The 20,242-nt window shown below is 41.7% G+C and overlaps 2 protein-coding genes across 2 annotated transcripts in view; both read left to right on the top strand.

Moving 5' to 3' along the window:
• Positions 1 to 2,849: 2,849 nt before the first annotated feature.
• ddx27 (DEAD (Asp-Glu-Ala-Asp) box polypeptide 27) lies at positions 2,850 to 18,771 on the top strand. Its single transcript, XM_066702635.1, has 21 exons — positions 2,850 to 3,215; positions 3,928 to 4,077; positions 4,714 to 4,773; positions 5,016 to 5,220; positions 5,681 to 5,730; positions 6,283 to 6,369; positions 6,681 to 6,786; positions 7,122 to 7,295; positions 11,650 to 11,800; positions 12,399 to 12,498; positions 12,751 to 12,892; positions 13,065 to 13,218; positions 13,354 to 13,435; positions 13,945 to 14,122; positions 14,326 to 14,432; positions 14,582 to 14,678; positions 14,991 to 15,082; positions 15,197 to 15,317; positions 15,708 to 15,801; positions 16,257 to 16,331; positions 18,030 to 18,771. Exons 1-21 carry the CDS (start codon positions 3,129 to 3,131, stop codon positions 18,043 to 18,045), a joined length of 2,328 nt encoding a protein of 775 aa, XP_066558732.1. The 5' UTR covers positions 2,850 to 3,128; the 3' UTR covers positions 18,046 to 18,771.
• A 1,022-nt stretch (positions 18,772 to 19,793) lies between these two features.
• znfx1 (zinc finger, NFX1-type containing 1) overlaps positions 19,794 to 20,242 on the top strand; it is a 32,142-nt gene continuing 31,693 nt past the window's right edge. The window contains exon 1 of the mRNA XM_066702634.1: positions 19,794 to 20,205. The gene's annotated coding sequence lies outside the window, so the exon portion shown is untranslated. The remainder of the gene's footprint in view (positions 20,206 to 20,242) is intronic.

Below are 20,242 nucleotides of genomic sequence, written 5' to 3'. Positions count from 1 at the left end.
AATTGAGGAAAATGATGAATTTAATCAATTTTTAATAAGGCTGTAACATAACAAAATGTGGGGAAAAAGTGAAGCGCTGTGAATACTTTCTGGATGCACTGTAAAAACATTTCAACACCGTGGGTAAAATGCCCACCTACACCACCTGATGGTGTTGGTGTGTAAGTGAATATGTGAAGGACTCGAGTCCCTTAGAAGATGCACTTAGCCCAGGGCAACTTCGTTTACACGAGGCATTTTCATAGCATTATGAAGTGCAATAATACAGTTTAATACAAAATACAATAAGTTGGAGAACCAATGGCAAATTGTGATCACAATATAGTTAGCTTTGAGGCATTCTTTCAAAAAACAAGGTCCAAGTCTAAAACTACAAGTCTACAATTGTAGAAAGCAAACCTTGAAGGTATGAGATGGCACTTAGAAGAGGTAGACTGGAGCCCATTGGATACAGAGTCAGTTGAAAATGGATGGGTATATTTTAAGAATATACTACTTGAGGCTCAGGAGCAATTTGTACCAAAACTTAGCAAATTGAGGACCAAAAACACTGGCCAAAATGGTTTAATAGAGGTATGCAAAAAAATATCAAGAGAAAGAAAATGTTGTATAGCGCATACAAAAGGGATGGTGACGAAACAAAATACATAGAATATGCAAAGAGCTGCAAAGCGACCTTAAGAAATGGATCAGGAAAGCAAAGAGGGAAATAGAAAGAAATAGCTCTTGGAGCTAAAACCAATGCAAAGAGCTTTTTTCAATATTACAACAGCAAGCGGTCAATAAAGGAGGAAGTGAAACAGATAAAGGGCAAAAATTGAGGTATCTTGGAAAAGGAACAAGATGTGGCAAATGTTCTAAATGAGTATTTCACAGAGGTTTTTACAAAAGAAAAAACGGATGACATGCCACAGGTTGACAATCAATCCAGTTAAACCCTAAGAGAGATCAGGATAAATGAGGAGGAGGTACTAAAGGAACTAGCAGAATTAAAAACAAACAAATCACCTGGGCCAGATGGTATATTTCCAACAGTACTTAAAGAAATGAGGGAAATTATTTATAGGCTGCTAACTCAATTATTCCAAATGACACTTAGAACAGGGGATGTGCCCACTGACTGGAAGACAGCAAATGTCATACCAATCCACAAGAAAGGGGACAAAACTGAGCCAGGAAATCACAGACCAATCAGTCTCACCTGCATCACTTGTAAAATGTTGCAAAAAATGATTAGACAGAAAATAGAGGAGCATCTTAATGAAAACCATTTTCTTGGAGATAGTCAACATTGGTTTAGACGAGGCAGATCATGTCTTACTAATTTATTAGAATTTTTTGAACATGCAACTGCAGCTGTAGATCACGTGAAAGCATATGATATGATATACTTAGATTTCCAAAAAGCTTTTGATAAGGTTCCACACCAAAGACTGATCCTCAGATTGCAAGCTGTAGGCATTCAGGGTAATGTAAGTAGATGGATTATGAACTGGTTGATGTATAGGAAGCAGAGGGTGTCAATTAGAGGAGTTGCTTCTAACTGGAGTGAGGTTGTTAGTGGAGTTCCACAGGGATCAGTACTAGGGCCTTTGCTTTTTCTAATCTATATTAATGATCTGGACTCTGGGATAGTTAGCAAACTTGTCAAATTTGCAGATGATACTAAAATAGGTGGCCCAGCAGATACAATCTTGGCAGCACAGGCTATTCAGAAGGACTTTGATAATATTCAGATAATAACTTAGATAATATTCCTGGCAAATGAAATTCAATGTGGACAAGTGCAAGGTAATACATGCAGGTAACAAAAATGTCCACTATAATTACACTATGGGAGGTACAGATCTAGATGAAGTAACGCATGAGAAAGACCTAGGAGTCTATGTGGACTCCTCACTTTCTCCATCCAAGCAATGTGGGGAAGCAATAAAAAAGGCAAACAGAATGCTAGGGTATATTGTTAAAAGTGTAGAATTTAAAACAAGAGAAGTAATGTTAAGACTGTACAATGCGCTAGTTAGACCTCATCTGGAATACTGTGTGCAGTTCTGGGCACCACACTTCAAGAAGGATATTGCTGCTTTAGAGGCAGTTCAGAGGAGAGCAACCAGACTCATTCCAGGTCTGAAGGGAAAGTCGTGGGGACTTGATCCAAATCTTCAAAATCATGAAAGGCATCGACCACATCAAACCAGAGGAGCTTTTCCAGATCAGCAGGGACACACGCACCCGGGGACACAAATGGAAATTGGGTTTCAAGGCATTCAAAATGGAAAACAGGAGACACTTCTTTACACAGAGAGTAGTCACAATCTGGAATAAACTACCCAGCGATGTGGTCGAAGCTGAAAGTTTGGGAACATTTAAAAATAGACTGGATAGGATCCTTGGATCACTTAGATATTAATGGACACCAAACGAGCATGATGGGTCGAATGGCCTCCTCTCGTTTGTAAACTTTCTTAAGTATACACTCATCGTTAGTACAATGAACGATTCAGACCTAATACAGTACATTTATGTCTTATGTACTAAATGGTAGGGGAAGGCATTGCAATTACAGTAAAATATTTCTACAAAGTTATTTTCGATTATAATGTAATTGTTATATATAGCACAGTCAACAAAAACAAAAATGCCATATTTCTGTGAATGTGCGTTCCTCCCTCACAGTAACCGTATATACGCCATAATGATCACATGTAACACTTCATTATTATGCGTTTGTGGTCATACATATCAAGAATAAGAAGCGGACCTTGTGCGCACTGTCAGGCGGAACGATAGTTTTATCTCTGTTTTCAAGTGATCTGGGTCGGAAACACAAAGTACCCGGACTGACTTCCGCAGAGCCCACACGTGTGCGCAGACGGGGACGGAGCTGCTCGTCCGGCGCTGTGGACGAGAGACGGGGTTGCAGTGTAGCACCGGGTCTGCTCATACAGCGCTCACTTAAACCTACTCTCGGCGAAACGATTCAGTATATGTCAATACCTGGAGTACAGCGTTGTTACAGAGAGCAACACTAAATTAAACTTTGCCTGCCAGTTTGAAAGTTAACATTTGAAGTTGTATTACGCTGAATTCAGCATAACGGCTGTTAGGGACACGGTGAGACGGAGACCATGCTGTCGGACCTGGACTTGATCGGAACCATCCAGGACGAAGACGACGTGCCGGAGGAGCCGGACTCCGAGTCCGAAGACGATGCGGTGAGTTTGAGCTCGAAATAGACAGATAATGAAAATATTTCTCAGTGTATCGAGCGATATATATATATATATATATATAGGGATAGGTCACTTAATGTGCATATGTCCTCCCATTGGTATTCTTTTATTATTATTACTGTTATTTTGTGGACACAATAAAACTCGTGATAAAACTGTCCTGTTTCACAGCTGTACTGTATGTCATTGTGGTTGAAGATTGTCACTGTATTATTGAATCGGCTGTATTTGGATTACTATGTGATTCCTGACAACTATCAAGTGCAAAGTGGCTGGATTGAAAAATGAGATTTGGTGTAGATATGTCCACATTATAAATGTAGTTTAACGGTAAATATTGAATAAGATATATATTTGTTTTTCAATTCCAGCACACAACAATCAGTACATTATTCAAAAATGCTTTAAATAGTAACTGTTGATTTTGGAGATCAGAGAATTACTTATCTATAAACCTTCCAGAGGTGGAGGGGAACCATCAACACACAGGAAATCAATTAATTGCTGAGATCCTCGCAGCCCCCAGTGTACCAGCTCTAAGCACTCCCCTGGGCCCATGAACACTTTTTTGAAACCCAGTGCAATAAAAGTATTACTTGCCCCAGGAAGCTCAGACACAATGAAATGGTTCCCTTATTCTCAGGACTATTAGGTACATGGCTTAAAACATTTGGTTCCCCTCTCTACATCTCAGGAGCAGCCCATCGTCCTGGGACGGAAGAGGCAGGCTCTGCAGGCGCACGGCAAGGGGGACTTCTGCACTGACTTTGAGTTTGGGGAGCGGGATGGCCTGTACAGCGAGGACTGGGCTATGGCGGACGTGATGGCTCAGCTGAAGAAGAGGGTGAGTGTGTGTCTGTGGGGTTTTTGAGAGACCGGGTGTGATAGAATTAGTATTTTGCTGCCAAAGGTGTCTCCACCCAGTATTGATCTGAGGGCTTCTCTTTCCTTCTTGCTGACATTGACTGTAGCTTATCTTACCCCTGGAAGTCTTCAGTATGAGCATTTCAGTTTTGAAATACATGTAAAGTAAAAAAATAATAAATATAAGTATTATGGCTACAGCGTGCTTCAACCTAGATGCTTTATTCCTTATCCTGGGGATACGAGAACCTCCTGGAGAGAAAACTGAAAAAGAGTAGTGAATCATTATTGTACTGTGTTTAGCTTAATTACTTATAACTACTTTTTAACTACAGCACAAATTTCCACACCTGGTCCTGGAGACGCCCCAGTTCAGCAGATTTCATAGCTCAGTCTTTCATTTTTAGAAAGACCTGACAATAATTGAATTCTCATCCATTAAGCAGGTAGTAATTGAGAGTGATTTACTTGATCAGCAAGTTCTCTGTCTTTAGATACTATTGAATTTGTGGTGAATGCAGCCACAACCACAAAAGAGTAGAGCTTGGAAAGTTAGCCAAACCCTAGAGATAACCAGCCCGTCCTCTCTCCCTCTCTCTCTCTCTCGCTCTCCCAGAAAGCTCCCACCACCCTGGATGAGAAGATTGACAAAGTCCGCAAAAAACGCCGCACAGAGGTGAGCTGCACTAGGCCTGGCACAAATACAGATATTTTGATATTTAATTTATTGAAATGTAATTTCTTACATTTTGTAGTATTTCAGCATATTTAAATTTGTTTTTGCAGCATAAACCTTTGAAAATAAGTTACACGACCTTGGTGTGATTGTTTACCTTTGGGAGCCAGGTGGAGGACAGAAGATTGAAGCCATTGTTTTGGTGCTGTCAACTGTTTAACTGTACTCATCTCCCTATGTAGGAGAGAACATCGAAAGAGGGGAAAAAGGCTGCAGAGACAGAGGACACTGTGAAGGCGGAGGAAAAAGAGGACGAGGACGATGATGATGATGATGATGAGGAGGTGGGGGAGGAGGAGGAGGGAGAGGGCGCAAGTGATGAGAGTGGAAGTGAGGAAGAGGGCGATGAATTTTCTTCAGCTGATGAGGAGGTGCTGACCAAAGCAGGTGCAGTATGGGGCCGGGGCTGCTTTTGAACTTGTGTTGTGTGTTTAGTGTCAGGTGTGTGAGTGTTTCACAGGTCTCGGGAGTAGTATTTCTAGAATAATTCTAAACGCAAAAATAAAATGCCTTATACATTTTCAGATCGTGATGCATCATCAAAACCAGAGCTCCGCAATCCGATAAAGCAAACGAACATATAGTCATCATACTAATAATGCAGTTGACTTTTTGTGCAACCCGGGAGCCCGTATGAACGACTAAAGGGTGGGAAGAAATCTAATTTATCTAATAAGAGTACATCACTGCTTTTGGTCGTGAAGCGGACTGGCTGCCCTTAGTGTTGCTTGAAACTCAGGAACCTCAGAATGGAGAATGTCAAGGTTGTGTAAAGATGAACCAGGTCTCTCTCTCTCTCTCTCTCTCTCTCTCTCTCTCTCTCTCTCTCTCACTGCTCCCCCCACAGATACACTGAGAGACAAAGAGAGGAGAAGGAAGAGGAAGCCTGACCAGGAGGTTAGTGAGGGAGGCTGGTCTGCAGTCTTCAGCTCATCTTCTACTGCTTTTCTGGTTTTCTGAGAACACGTGTTCGTTAGACAAGTCTCCGGTTAAATTAGGGGGCACTGTGGTCCATGAGGTTAAAAGTTGTACAAGTGTTTTTCCTAAGTGATTTCTAAATGACTAGATTCACTGAAACACCTACCTGCTCAATTGAGATTAACTTTGTTTCTAAATCTTGATACATTGAGTATTAAACCGTGACCTATGCACCCTTTTAGACTGGGAGCAGGACCAGGCTTGTACACCCCTCATCTAGAGTATTCACCCTTGCTTTATATAAGAGAAGGGGGGGAATGCTTTCGTGCAGTGGTTCCCAACTTTTGCATCATGGGAATTTTGAGGAAGATCTACATTTGCCATCACCATTAACTGTAATTCCACAAAATGTCACACGCTTATGTGACTACTAACATGTCACTAGCATTGCGTTGTGTGTGTTTGGGGGTGTGTGTGAGGGTTAGTGCTGCATTGTCAGTGTGTTCATCAGTGCTGTGTAATCCTCTCCAGACCCCTGAGGCCTTTTTCGAGGACGCCTCCCAGTATGACGACAAGCTCACCTTCCCGGATATGAACCTGTCCCGGCCGCTGCTCAAGGTAAAAAGCACGCACGCACGCATGCACGCAATGAGAGAGAGACAGACGCACACAGAGACGCACGGTCCTCTCCTGGCTATACTTCTGCACATCTCTGTCCTTCAGCGTAATTTCACCCACATGTTTTCTTGAAGGGAAGAGTCAAGCAGCTTTATATGAGGAGCAATAAGCACAATAAACAAAACACAGCTACACTTATGATCTCTCTCGCACTGTGGGTCACTCGGCAGCCCTCACCCCTCATCCTATCTGCCTTTTCATGTCCACAGTGGGGCTTGAGCAGTATTAAGATCTGAAACTTGTCTCTCCAGGCCATCACTGCTATGGGGTTCAAGCAGCCTACGCCCATTCAGAAGGCCTGTGTGCCTGTGGGGCTCCTGGGAAAGGACATCTGTGCCTGCGCTGCCACTGGCACTGGTGAGTATCCCTGGTACAGGACCCGCCACAGAGACAGCTGTCACTGCATTGAGAAGACCAGCAAGGGAATGATCTCTTAATGGGGTTATTAAACTAAATCACAAGTCTGATGCTCAGGTGTTTTTTCCCCAAAAGAAGTCTTAATTAGTTGATTACTTTTTAATTTATTCAGTTATAGCTTAATGCAGATTCCATGTATTTAATCATTCAATGTTTGTTTTGTAAGGGAAAGGTATACATTTATATTTTTACAAGATGAATAAATATGCACCCCAAAGGCTTTCATTCTAGAGGGAAATCAACAATTCTCTCTCTCCCCCACCTCCCTCCCTCAGGTAAGACGGCTGCCTTCATGCTGCCAGTTCTGGAGCGTCTGATCTACAAGCCCAGGCAGGCCCCGGTGACCCGAGTCCTGGTCCTGGTTCCGACCCGTGAGTTGGGCATCCAGGTGCACACAGTGGCCCGGCAGCTGGCCCAGTTCTCCAGTATCACCACCTGTCTGGCTGTGGGTGAGTGCCAACAACCTTCATTAGCCCTCCAGAGGTGGCACCATTATATTAACGCATCCTGTTATATTGTGTTTTACCTAGACAGCAATTTTACTTCATTGTGAGGATATGCACTGCCAGCGACAACAGATAAAACTCCACATTCACTCATTCAAAGTGCTAGCTAACCTGCAAATTAACTAAAACAATTTTGAGTCTGGATCTGTCAGTTGCAGAAATGTTTATCTATGAAATCTGTGTCCAAATTTAATGGAAGATTCGCTCTATCTTTTGTGTGTGTGTATATGTGTTTATATATGTATATGTATATATATATGTATGTATATATGTATGTATATATGTATATATGTATGTATATGTATATATGTATGTATGTATATATATATATATATATATATACACTCACCTAAAGGATTATTAGGAACACCTGTTCAATTTCTCATTAATGCAATTATCTAACCAACCAATCACATGGCAGTTGCTTCAATGCATTTAGGGGTGTGGTCCTGGTCAAGACAATCTCCTGAACTCCAAACTGAATGTCTGAATGGGAAAGAAAGGTGATTTAAGCAATTTTGAGCGTGGCATGGTTGTTGGTGCCAGACGGGCCGGTCTGAGTATTTCACAATCTGCTCAGTTACTGGGATTTTCACGCACAACCATTTCTAGGGTTTACAAAGAATGGTGTGAAAAGGGAAAAACATCCAGTATGCGGCAGTCCTGTGGGCGAAAATGCTTTGTTGATGCTAGAGGTCAGAGGAGAATGGGCCGACTGATTCAAGCTGATAGAAGAGCAACTTTGACTGAAATAACCACTCGTTACAACCGAGGTATCCAGCAAAGCATTTGTGAAGCCACAACACGTACAACCTTGAGGCGGATGGGCTACAACAGCAGAAGACCCCACCGGATACCACTCATCTCCACTACAAATAGGAAAAAGAGGCTACAATTTGCACAAGCTCACCAAACTTGGACAGTTGAAGACTGGAAAAATGTTGCCTGGTCTGATGAGTCTCGATTTCTGTTGAGACATTCAGATGGTAGAGTCAGAATTTGGCGTAAACAGAATGAGAACATGGATCCATCATGCCTTGTTACCACTGTGCAGGCTGGTGGTGGTGGTGTAATGGTGTGGGGGATGTTTTCTTGGCACACTTTAGGCCCCTTAGTGCCAATTGGGCATCGTTTAAATGCCACGGCCTACCTGAGCATTGTTTCTGACCATGTCCATCCCTTTATGACCACCATGTACCCATCCTCTGATGGCTACTTCCAGCAGGATAATGCACCATGTCACAAAGGTCGAATCATTTCAAATTGGTTTCTTGAACATGACAATGAGTTCACTGTACTAAACTGGCCCCCACAGTCACCAGATCTCAACCCAATAGAGCATCTTTGGGATGTGGTGGAACGGGAGCTTCGTGCCCTGGATGTGCATCCCACAAATCTCCATCAACTGCAAGATGCTATCCTATCAATATGGGCCAACATTTCTAAAGAATGCTTTCAGCACCTTGTTGAATCAATGCCACGTAGAATTAAGGCAGTTCTGAAGGCGAAAGGGGGTCAAACACAGTATTAGTATGGTGTTCCTAATAATCCTTTAGGTGAGTGTATATATGTATATATATAATATATATATATATATATATGTATGTATGTATGTATGTATGTATGTATGTATATATGTATGTATGTATATATGTATGTATATATATATATATATGTATGTATATATGTATATATATATATATGTATGTGTATATATAGATATGTATGTATGTGTATATATATATATATGTATATATATGTATATAGATATGTATGTATGTATATATGTATGTGTATATGTATATATGTATGTATGTATGTATATATATGTATATGTATGTATGTGTGTGTGTGTGTATATATATATACAGTGAGGGAAAAAAGTATTTGATCCCCTACTGATTTTGTACATTTGCCCACTGACAAGAAAATGATCAGTCTATAATTTAAATAGTAGGTGTATTTTAACAGTGAGAGACGGAATAACAACAAATAAATCCAGAAAAACGCATTTCAAAAAAGTTATAAATTGATTTGCATGTTAATGAGGGAAATAAGTATTTGACCCCTTTGACTTAGTACTTGGTGTCAAAACCCTTGTTGGCAATCACAGAGGTCAGACGTTTCTTGTAGTTGGCCACCAGGTTTGCACACATCTCAGGAGGGATTTTGTCCCACTTCTCTTTGCAGATCCTCTCCAAGTCATTAAGGTTTCGAGGCTGACGTTTGGCAACTCGAGCCTTCAGCTCCCTCCACAGATTTTCTATGGGATTAAGGTCTGGAGACTGGCTAGGCCACTCCAGGACCTTAATGTGCTTCTTCTTGAGCCAATCCTTTGTTGCCTTGGCTGTGTGTTTTGGGTCATTGTCATGCTGGAATACCCATCCACGACCCATTTTCAATGCCCTGGCTGAGGGAAGGAGGTTCTCACTCAAGATTTGACGGTACATGGCCCTGTCCATCGTCCCTTTGATGCAGTGCAGTTGTCCTGTCCCCTTAGCAGAAAAACACCCCCAAAGCATAATGTTTCCACCTCCATGTTTGACAGTGGGGGTGGTGTTCTTGGGGTCATAGGCAGCATTCCTCCTCCTCCAAACACAGCGAGTTGTGTTGATGCCAAAGAGCTTGATTTTGGTCTCATCTGACCACAACACTTTCACCCAGTTCTCCTCTGAATCATTCAGATGTTCGTGGCAAACTTCAGACAGGCCTGTACATGTGCTTTCTTGAGCAGGGGGACCTTGTGGGCGCTGCAGGATTTCAGTCCTTCACAGCGTAGTGTGTTACCAATTGTTTTCTTGGTGACTATGGTCCCAGCTGCCTTGAGATCATTAACAAGATCCTCCCGTGTAGTTCTGGGCTGATTCCTCACCGTTCTCATGATCATTGAAACTCCACAAGGTGAGATCTTGCTTGGAGCCCCAAGACCGAGGGAGACTGACAGTTATTTTGTGTTTCTTCCATTTGCGAATAATCGCACCAACTGTTGTCATCTTCTCACCAAGCTGCTTGGCGATTGGTCTTGTAGCCCATTCCAGCCTTGTGTAGGTCTACAATCTTGTCCCTGACATCCTTGGACAGCTCTTTGGTCTTGGCCATGGTGGAGAGTTTGGAATCTGATTGATTGATTGCTTCTGTGGACAGGTGTCTTTTATACAGGTAACAAGCTGAGATTAGGAGCACTCCCTTTAAGAGAGTGCTCCTAATCTCAGCTCGTTACCTGTATAAAAGACACCTGGGAGCCAGAAATCTTGCTGATTGATAGGGGATCAAATACTTATTTCCCTCATTAACATGCAAATCAATGTATAACTTTTTTGAAATGCATTTTTCTGGATTTTTTTGTTGTTATTCTGTCTCTCACTGTTAAAATACACCTACCATTAAAATTATAGACTGATCATTTCTTTGTCTGTGGGCAAACGTACAAAATCAGCAGGGGATCAAATACTTTTTTCCCTCACTGTGTGTGTGTGTATGTATGTATATATGTATATGTATATGTGTATTTATATATATATATATATGTATATACATATACATATACATATATATATATATATTGTGTGTGTGTGTGTGTATACATACACAAACACACATATATATATATATATATATATATATATATATATATATATATATAGATATACACATATATGTGTATCTGCAGCAGAAGCCTATATTGATCCACTGCCGAATGAAGGCCTCCCCAAGCTGTTTCCACATGCTTCAATCCGTATTTTATATATGCAGACTGTTTTTTATATCTGGACTTCAATGTGAACGTTTTATTCTATTGGAAATGACAGCATGAGGAACACTGAATGTTTTCTATTTAAAAAAGTGCCTTATTAATTTCTTATCAGTCACCCTTGTCCAGGGTAACTCAGAAAATATAAGAGTGCAGTTCAAAGCATAATACATCTTACAAATTCCAATTAACACAAGTATATACGAGATCTACAGTAAACAATATGTGGATGGTTACTGGACTGTTGTTCTAGTTATAGACGGGTGGAGTTTGATGCTCTCGTTTTCTCAGTTTCTTTTATCCATTGAAGCTCCTGAAACAAACCTGCAATTCAGTGAAGTGCACCAGAATGAAGCCTGATTTTGGTTTACAGTTGCTGACAAAAGGATGCGAAGGATCAACTGCAATAGATTTTGCCTTTGTGAGAGTTGTCCCTGTACAGCCTAGCCAGGAGATTGTAAACCAATCACCAGGTCTCGGTGCAATTTTGGCAACCTGTTAATGAATGGGATGCAATGTGTTTGTGCACATCTCTTTGTCCGTCAGGCGGTCTGGATCTGAAGTCCCAGGAGGCCGCGCTGCGAGCTGGGCCGGACATCCTGATCGCCACCCCGGGGCGTCTGATTGACCACCTGCACAACACACCCAGCTTCGAGCTCAGCCACATTGAGATCCTCATCCTGGATGAGGCCGACAGGTATGAATTAGGGTGGGGCTCGGGGGGGGAATCTCAAGTCTCCTCAGAGTGCAGGTCGGTCCCTTTGGTCTAGACAGCATGGGTTCCAGTCTGGACATAATCATAGCTGACCGGCTCCAGATTTCCCTGTTTATCCTTTTCCTGTTTGTAGCAGAGACACAACTTGATTAACAATTGGGTGATTCCACATTGGGATGGTATAAAAGACACATAATTGCAGATTCCACATTAATACAACTACTACATTTTCAGTGTATTTTCAGTTATTTGCATTGTGAGGCTATTATAGCCGATCCTAGCAGCTGCTTTTGCTAATCTGCATGGTAGTCAAAAGATGTCAGAATCTAGAGCTCCTGTTAATCATGATGTCCCAAAATCACGTCTTCCCCCAAATCAAAGGGGAAACCTTTAGCAAGCCCAGTTTAAAAACTGATACGGAATCTCAGCACAGAACCTCCGTCTTTATTTCTGCATGGCTCGGGGCATATGGTTACCAGTGACACAATTTTTCCTGCAAGTTGAAGTTGAATACTGTTGTGTGTATGTGTGGTTTCTGGGTCAGTCAGGTATAGGAGTGAGTTTCTGGGCTGTGTTGCAGGATGCTGGATGAGTATTTTGAAGAGCAGATGAAGGAGATCATCAGAATGTGCTCCTACCAGCGCCAGACCATGCTGTTCTCAGCCACCATGAGTGAGGAGGTACTGATCCGATACACACACTGTTCAAAAAATGTTGCAAAACTATAATTATGTATAGCGTGTCATTATACCTAAAAACGAACAATTTATTATGAACTGTTGCACTCCTTCCCAGTTGGTGGTTCATGATTTATTTTTATTACAAAAGAAAAACACATTGAGAGGCGTCTTGTATGTGGAGGATCATGTCATGTCTTTGTTACAGCGTACTCCATAACTGTGATTAAAGCCCCCTCTCCCTCCCTCTTCCAGGTGAAGGACTTGGCCTCGGTGTCTCTGAAGCAGCCGGTCCGAATCTTTGTGAACAGCAACACAGACGTGGCTCCCTACCTGAGACAGGAGTTTGTGAGGATCAGACCAGCGAGAGAGGGGGACAGGGAAGCCATTGTAACAGGTAAGGGATGATGATAAGAGAAAGAGGAGGGAGGTAAAAGGGACGTGCTTGTCTTGTAGAACTTAAGCCAGTGCAATTGGAGATTTCAGGCTACAAGGTGATGAGGGATGTTGTTGAAGTGTACTTGGAGTCTGCAGGCATTTTCTAATGTCTGTGTTCCCTTGTTGGCCAGCCCTGTTGACCCGGACCTTCCAGGACCACGTGATGCTCTTCACCCAGACCAAGAAGCAGGCCCATCGACTGCACATCCTGCTGGGCCTGATGGGGCTCAAAGTAGGGGAGCTGCATGGGAACCTGTCCCAGACCCAGAGACTTGAGGGACTGAGGTACAACTTTGAATGTCTGCACATATTGTGCCTTTGCATTGATTTATTTTTCATGTTAAAATACAATTAAATGCAAGTTGTAAAAGAAATCTAAAGTGCTGTGGGGCTGATCTCTTTTCTGATGCTCTCTCCCAGACGCTTCAAAGACGAGCAGATTGACATTCTGGTGGCCACAGATGTCGCTGCCAGAGGCCTGGACATTGATGGTGTGAAGACGGTGAGATTACTGAAATGATGAGGGTGTTTTGGGAAGAAGTGATGTCTGGAGATCTCTCTTAAAGGGTGGCAACATCCCCATCATAAAATAATACAATAGGCAGGTTATCTTTGGTTGTATAGCCATGCACATATACAGGGGCAGAAAACCATGGTAAACCTTGTCAGTCTGGAATTGGCTGCTGGTAATCAACCTGGCTCACTGCTACACAGAGACAACTTAATTTAAACACCTGTTTGATATTTTAACCAAAGTTTGTAAGCACTGACCTAATAATTATAAAAGGAAGTTGGACTCTATATAAGACGGATATGTCTGTGGTCCTGGAGAGAGAGACAGAGGAGTTATAAACTGCATCACTGGCTGACACTGATGCCTCTGATGTTTAGCCATTGTGGGTTTTAAGTTTAACACTCTGGCTTCCGAGTGTGCATTAGTGGTCTGCATATACAGATATTGTCAAGGTTTGTTTGTGTGTGTACCCATGCCGTCTCGTCTCTCTGTGCCAGGTCATCAATTTCACCATGCCCAACACGGCGAAGCACTACGTCCACAGGGTTGGCCGCACAGCCCGCGCGGGCAAGACGGGGCGCTCGGTGTCGCTGGTGGGCGAGCAGGAGAGGAAGATGCTGAAGGAAATTGTCAAGAAAGCCAAGGCACCCGTCAAAGCCCGGGTGGTACCGCAGGGTAAGGCAGGGTGGGCGTGGCACAGGAGGAAAAAAATGTGTTCCCTTGCACAGCAGTTTTTCTTCCTAGGTTGTAACTTTGTTTGAGGAGATATAGGTGGGAAATGAAAAAGGATAGGACCATAACTCAGATTGCAGGCACAGCCTGCAGACTTTCAGACTGTACCCTGCTTTTCCCTTTATTCATATTCCTCTCATTCTCAGAGGTGATTCTGAAGTTCCGGGATCGTATAGAGAAACTCGAGAAGGACATTTATGCTGTGATGCGCTTGGAGAGGGAGGAGCGAGAGATGGCCAAATCAGAGGCCCAGGTAAGGGGCTGTCCACCACAGTACAGTACACTATGCCCGTGCTGGGTGCGGGGGTTAGGTGGTTATATTGGTAGAAGGCAGAAAAGGCTTAAAAATGTCCATCTGCCTGCCTCTAGCTTACGGTTTGTCTGTGTTGGTGTATTTTTCAGATTAGCTCTGCTCAGAAGAAGCTGAGCCAGACCAATGAGGAATCCCAGCTCCAGAGGACCTGGTTCCAAACGCACGAGGAACGCAAGAAAGAGAAGAGTGAGTTTGGAAGCTGGGTGGGAGAGTAGCCGAGGGGAGGGAGTCCATGCAGAAGGATGGAGAGACTGTAGGAAATGTAGTGAGACAGGAGGAGTTCTGCTGAGTCGAAGAATGAATGATGGAGATTGATAAGAGGGAGAGCAGTAGAAAGATAATTATTTACTTGGATTCCAGTGCTTGAATAATATCTGTAATGTCCTGAGAGAAGCATGTTTAATTATTTTTATTATTACTTCCACCTAAGCAACTTGGGATTAAGGAACTGGATGTCTCTCTTCTTTTTCAATAACTCTCCCTCTCTGTGTTTTGCAGTGGCGAAGGCTCTGCAGGATTTCGATTTGGCTTTGAGGGGCAAGAAGAAGAGGCAGCAGTTCCTTAAAGACGGTAAAACTAAGGAGTTGTCGGTAAGAGTGCTCCTCTCGGGCTGACTTCAGCACTGCTGGCTACTAAAGCTCCCCTCACAGCCTCTCACAGCTTCACAGTGCCTCTGTGTTGAAACCATGCCTCTCTCCCTGCAGGCGGAGGACAGGGCCCAGTTTGAGATCCTCAAATCGCAGATGTATGCCGAGCGAGTGGCCAAACGGGATCGGAAGCCCAAACGTGCCAGGGCCATGCCCGACGACGAGCCTGTGGCAAAGGGTGAGTGCGTCTGTGAGAGCGCTGCGGTGCGGTTATCTTCGTAATGTTGGTAATCCACTTTGTCTCCCCAGTGCCAGGACCTTCATGTCGTAACTTCACCCCAGCATTACATTGGACTTTGTGCTGGTTCAGGGACTGTGCCCCTTGACTTAAACACTCACACAGATACAGACCCCATTTTTCTGGAAGGGACAATTCTGTTGGAAAATAGCTGAATTATTATTGTCAGAGCTGTGGAGTTTGTGTGTTATGTTAAAATTGTACAGAAACCGCTCATTTGCGAAAGACTCCTCGTTTGACACTATGGGAGCAGAACAAGCAATTGTTCTAGAAGGCGTTCTTCAGTACTTCACAAGCCTACTCTGACCTTTCCTCTTTCAACCTTTGCAGCGAAGCAGAAGGGTGGACGGCCAGGCAAGAAGTCTGTGTTTGACAAGGAGCTGACTAACACCAGCAAGAAGGCACTGAAACAGTACCGTGCTGGGTAGGTGCCTCCTTTTCACACCCCTATATGCCAGAGCATTTGAATCTGCAGGGATCCAAGCTCTATAAAACAAAAAAAACGCACGATAATGCAAATGGGACAAAGCACCATGCACAAACACCTTATGCTTGGTTGATTGGCCTTGTAAAATCATGTGAAGCATGTGGTTATGCAGAAAATGCATTGTTTCATTAAGTGACCTCTAACTCTTCTTCTGTCTAAGCTGTATAAAGGATGCTCAGTTAGTCTCCTTTTGACATGGACCAGATCCATACATACCATTTTAGATGTGACTGTACAGTTTAAGCATAACCTTCGTGGAGTAGCCATTTGAATTATACAGAATGTTATGTTAGCTTTTTTCTGGTAGTGTGGCAGTCTGCCCATTGTGGTTCCGAGTGGCGGGAGGTCGATGTGACGCACTGCCCTGCTGACTGCTCTGGTTATATCCACAGGCCATCGTTCGAGGATAAGAAGAGACTGGGGCTGCCCACGAACAAGAAAGGGGGTCGCTTCAAGTCCAAAGCCAAGTAAGTGCACAGCAGATGTGAGGACACGCACAAGCTGATTTAGCTAGGACAACAAAAAAACATTAATACTCTAAAATCAGTAATAAGATGATCCTGGACAATCACACAGTATGTAGATCCTGGAACATTTTATTAATTTAAAATCTGTAATTAATATACCATTTTACCCTAGACACAAACTGATTTGTAACCTCTGCACAGCATGAATGTTGATGGTCAACAAAATTAAACAATATTGGACAGGAACACTCATTATTTCACAAGACCAATTAAACAATAATGAAAATAACATGCCTGTGTATTGTATAACAGTTATAGGACATTAATATGTGTGCTATCTGAGTACGAGGACAATATTAAATTTGCAGCACAGTATTATGGAATAATTTTTTAATTTATTAAAACTTTGTTGAATGATTTCAACTTAAAATGTAAAGGTTTCATAATTAACCTTAAATAAAAAAAATGAAAAAATTACTGAAATGATAGCTTAGCTTCTGTTGCTCATTTCTCTGCAAAGTACTGCTGTTTTTTGTTTTGAGTTTTAAGCCAAGTGGTTTAACAGTACCCTTATTCAGGCGATTTTATATTCCTTTTCAAGAGTGCAGTGTTATCAAGATTAATTTTTTCATCCTAAAATGAATAGTGCATTTATTGAAAAAACTAAAACTTGACTTTATGCTTTTGCTTTTTAAAAGAATGCCACATTCTAGGGCTGGGCTATATGACTTATATGACTGACTATTTTTATAAGTTTGGGTGATACACAATGTATATATCTCTTTCTTATTTTTATCAAATCAAGCTACAAAATAACACCAAAGACATTAAAAATACAAGTATTTTGTTAATCAGTAGAAATGCAAAACTAACAAATACCACATGCAGGCTGTCTTAAATGTATGCAGAATGCAACACATTACAGCTCTAAGTGTTGTGTGATTACTATTTGTGTTATATTGTTATGGGATATATCATACATATACACAGTATGATTTACTGTCACATAACAACAATAACACAAGTAATACTAATCCTAACAAACTTTCTGCATCTCTTTGCATTGCTTTCCAATTTATTAAAATACAAACAAACTTTATTCTTTAATTTTATACAAATTATATACATCTAAATTAGCGGGGGTGGGGGGTGCTTGCAGCTTGAGTTCAGCCTGGTGACGAGATCGGGGCGGAATGTGTGCGCTTGCGAATTAAAGTATCTTTTTGTTATTGTGGTTATTCTGTGTCAGTTCACTCTCCTCTATGTCTGTCGGTGTTTCTAATGCTCATTTCGTACCTGCATCCGACACGTGTGGAAGAACTGGGAAGAACGCAAAGCGTCCTAATGACAAAAAATACTGCCGATATACACGATAGCATAATATGAAACGATAGACGTTTTTGTATCGTCAGACGATATATATCGTCATATCGCACAGCCCTACCACCTTCTGATGATTTGTGGTCTAACCCTACAGGTACAATTTCTGAACAGTGTTGATGAAATTAGTGGGGTTATGTTATTGTGTTTTTATGGTTTTTTTTTTTTTAATGTCACGTGATCCTAACACTACATTATACTTGTTCCAATATGTATATAGGTAAATCCTGAATGTTCGGTACCAGTTCTGTACACCCTTATCTTCGCAGTAAATGAAGAATGCATTGTACCTGGACTTTCCTTTCCCTTTTGTTTCAGATTCAGGCGTAAGTGAAGACAGAATTGACATAATGCTGAAAGAAACTGCCTTGGAAAAAAACTTTTATTTTTTCTGTTCCTTTGCTCCATCTGTGTAGTGTTCAGTGCCTCCTGCGCTGCGCTGTCTGTTCCCGTTTTAATCTGCTCAGTGTCAGCAACAGGAGGCAGCAACGTCACTGTTCTCTCAGCTGGGACTCACGGTGGAAAATTAACAAAGGAAGACATGAGATTGAGAATTGGAGGACTGTCCAAAAAGTTCTTTAACTCCACCACATGTTCTATTTTATTTCCATATATTTAGATTTTTATTTTCCTAGTCTAGTTATTAACTACATTTTCTTCACTGGCCAAAGTAAACAAGTATTTCTGATGATTATATCAAGGTGATTGTGAAAGGTCCAGAACTGTGTGTAGGGAGCAGGAGTGTGTCATTAAGTTAGGATGTTTCTCTTGCTGTGTACCGCTGTGGCCGCTGTCCCAGTGTATTACACGTGTGAAGATACTACTGAGGGTAAAGTCACTCCATATAAAGATATGTTTACTGGGTTTTGACTCTCTCAGACCACACTTTGAGACCAGTCTTAATGTCATCATGGGAACCAGCTCCCACTGTCTGGAAACCCCAGTTCAGGGGTAACCATCTACTGTTATGGCTTGTTTAAAATCTTGCATATATGTGTAAAGAGACTTTGTATTTTCCCTTGAACAAACTGTATAAACTGCAATAAAAAATACAATTTAAGTTGTTAGTTTCTATCATTTAGATTACATAGGGTGCCAGAGGTACATTTATTTATAGATATTTTCTATTTAGTTGGAGCACATAATGCCTCTATTTTAAATGATGTAATTGTATAGAATTGTAGTATTTTCATAATTAATTTGAAACTATTTTGGTAGTGTTTTTCACAACAATTATGTCTTTAGTTTGATTAACACATTCAGCATAGAGAGAATTGTAGTTTCCAGCTGTGTTGAGAGCGAGGGTGTGTAAATCTTTGACTTGACTCCATAAACCTCGGCGGAGTGCCTGTGGAAACTATACACACATTGTTTTCTCTTTGTGAGCTCAGATATAGATTAAATAACTAATTGCACCTTTTCATAGGTCATTGTGTATGTGTTTTGTTTTAAATGAGAGTTCACTCCAGGCACACCATGCCGTAAGCCTTTCAGGTTAGTTTATGATGGGATTAAATTACACTGTGCTTACATTATGTATAGATCAAGATAAACCATCCAGTGGTTCCTAATGGTAATGCATCACCGATTATACAATGTTTTGGTTATGTTACATTATTCAGAGACCATTTTAAATGTAGTGTTGAAAAGTCTATAAAGAGATTTTGAAAGGCATGTTTTATGTTTATTTGATAATTCTCGTCATTGTCAATATCACTTTTTCCCTTGTGAAAATGAAATGCAGGTATGGTGAATTATACGTAGTACCCTACATTACATAATGTATTACACTAAATCCTCACTATAGGCCTATTGAAGTAAACCATTTTGTGTATGATGCATAACAAATTAACCTATCTAATGTGCATCGCGATATTGCTTTTGAAGGTATTCTTGGAATGGAATTGGAATGGTTTCTCAGTTTGTGAACTGTTACATTTGTGTGCCATCTCATTTAAAATAAAGATCAAAAATAAGTGCCGTGACGTTAAACAGCAGTAGCACCTGTCCGTCCACACGCTGGGCCTTCCTCCCGGCGTCGGCACTAACTGCTCCACACCAGCGATACTGGATCTGTCGTTCAGTTTCGATTACCCTCTCTCCCTTGCCTTGAGCCTGACTGATTGACGCAATTATACAGAAATAAAACCGAAAGTGACACACACTGACACTGGGAGAGGAAGGAAAGGCCAAACAGCCCAGCTATAGAAATCCCCAAGCAGGGAATGGTAACCCGAAAGCGAAAGCCCAGTCTTACGCTAGAGCCCCTGAAGGAAATGAGAAGCGCCCAGCCGACCTGCACAGCAGTCTGTCTGCGGACCCGCCGCGGCTGCTCGTGTTTTTTCCGGGGTGACTGATCATTAACATTATTTGACTTTAAAGTTGTATTTATTTTTTTATCCTTGCTACTAAAGCCGGAATGGGGGTTTCTGTCTGAAACACCGTCTAAATTAAACTGGAGGTTTTTAACTCGACATGACTTCTTATTAATCAGGTACGTTGTTTATGTCTGTCAAGTAAACAGCCTGTAC

This window comes from Amia ocellicauda, chromosome 4, assembly GCF_036373705.1.
Source record: "Amia ocellicauda isolate fAmiCal2 chromosome 4, fAmiCal2.hap1, whole genome shotgun sequence".
NCBI classification, from domain to species: Eukaryota; Metazoa; Chordata; class Actinopteri; order Amiiformes; family Amiidae; genus Amia; species Amia ocellicauda.
Note: the sequence above shows the minus strand (reverse complement) of the source record. Positions and strands in the feature narration are given on the sequence as shown.

What these genes read in the sequence shown, in the direction of transcription:
- ddx27 (XM_066702635.1), top strand. Translation starts at nt 3,129, where the DNA reads ATGCTGTCGGACCTGGACTTGATCGGAACCATCCAGGACGAAGACGAC. An exon ending in AGAGGAAGCCTGACCAGGAG is followed by an intron (nt 5,731 to 6,282) that starts GTTAGTGAGGGA and finishes AATCCTCTCCAG; the next exon opens with ACCCCTGAGGCCTTTTTCGA. An exon ending in GGAACGCAAGAAAGAGAAGA is followed by an intron (nt 14,679 to 14,990) that starts GTGAGTTTGGAA and finishes TGTGTTTTGCAG; the next exon opens with TGGCGAAGGCTCTGCAGGAT.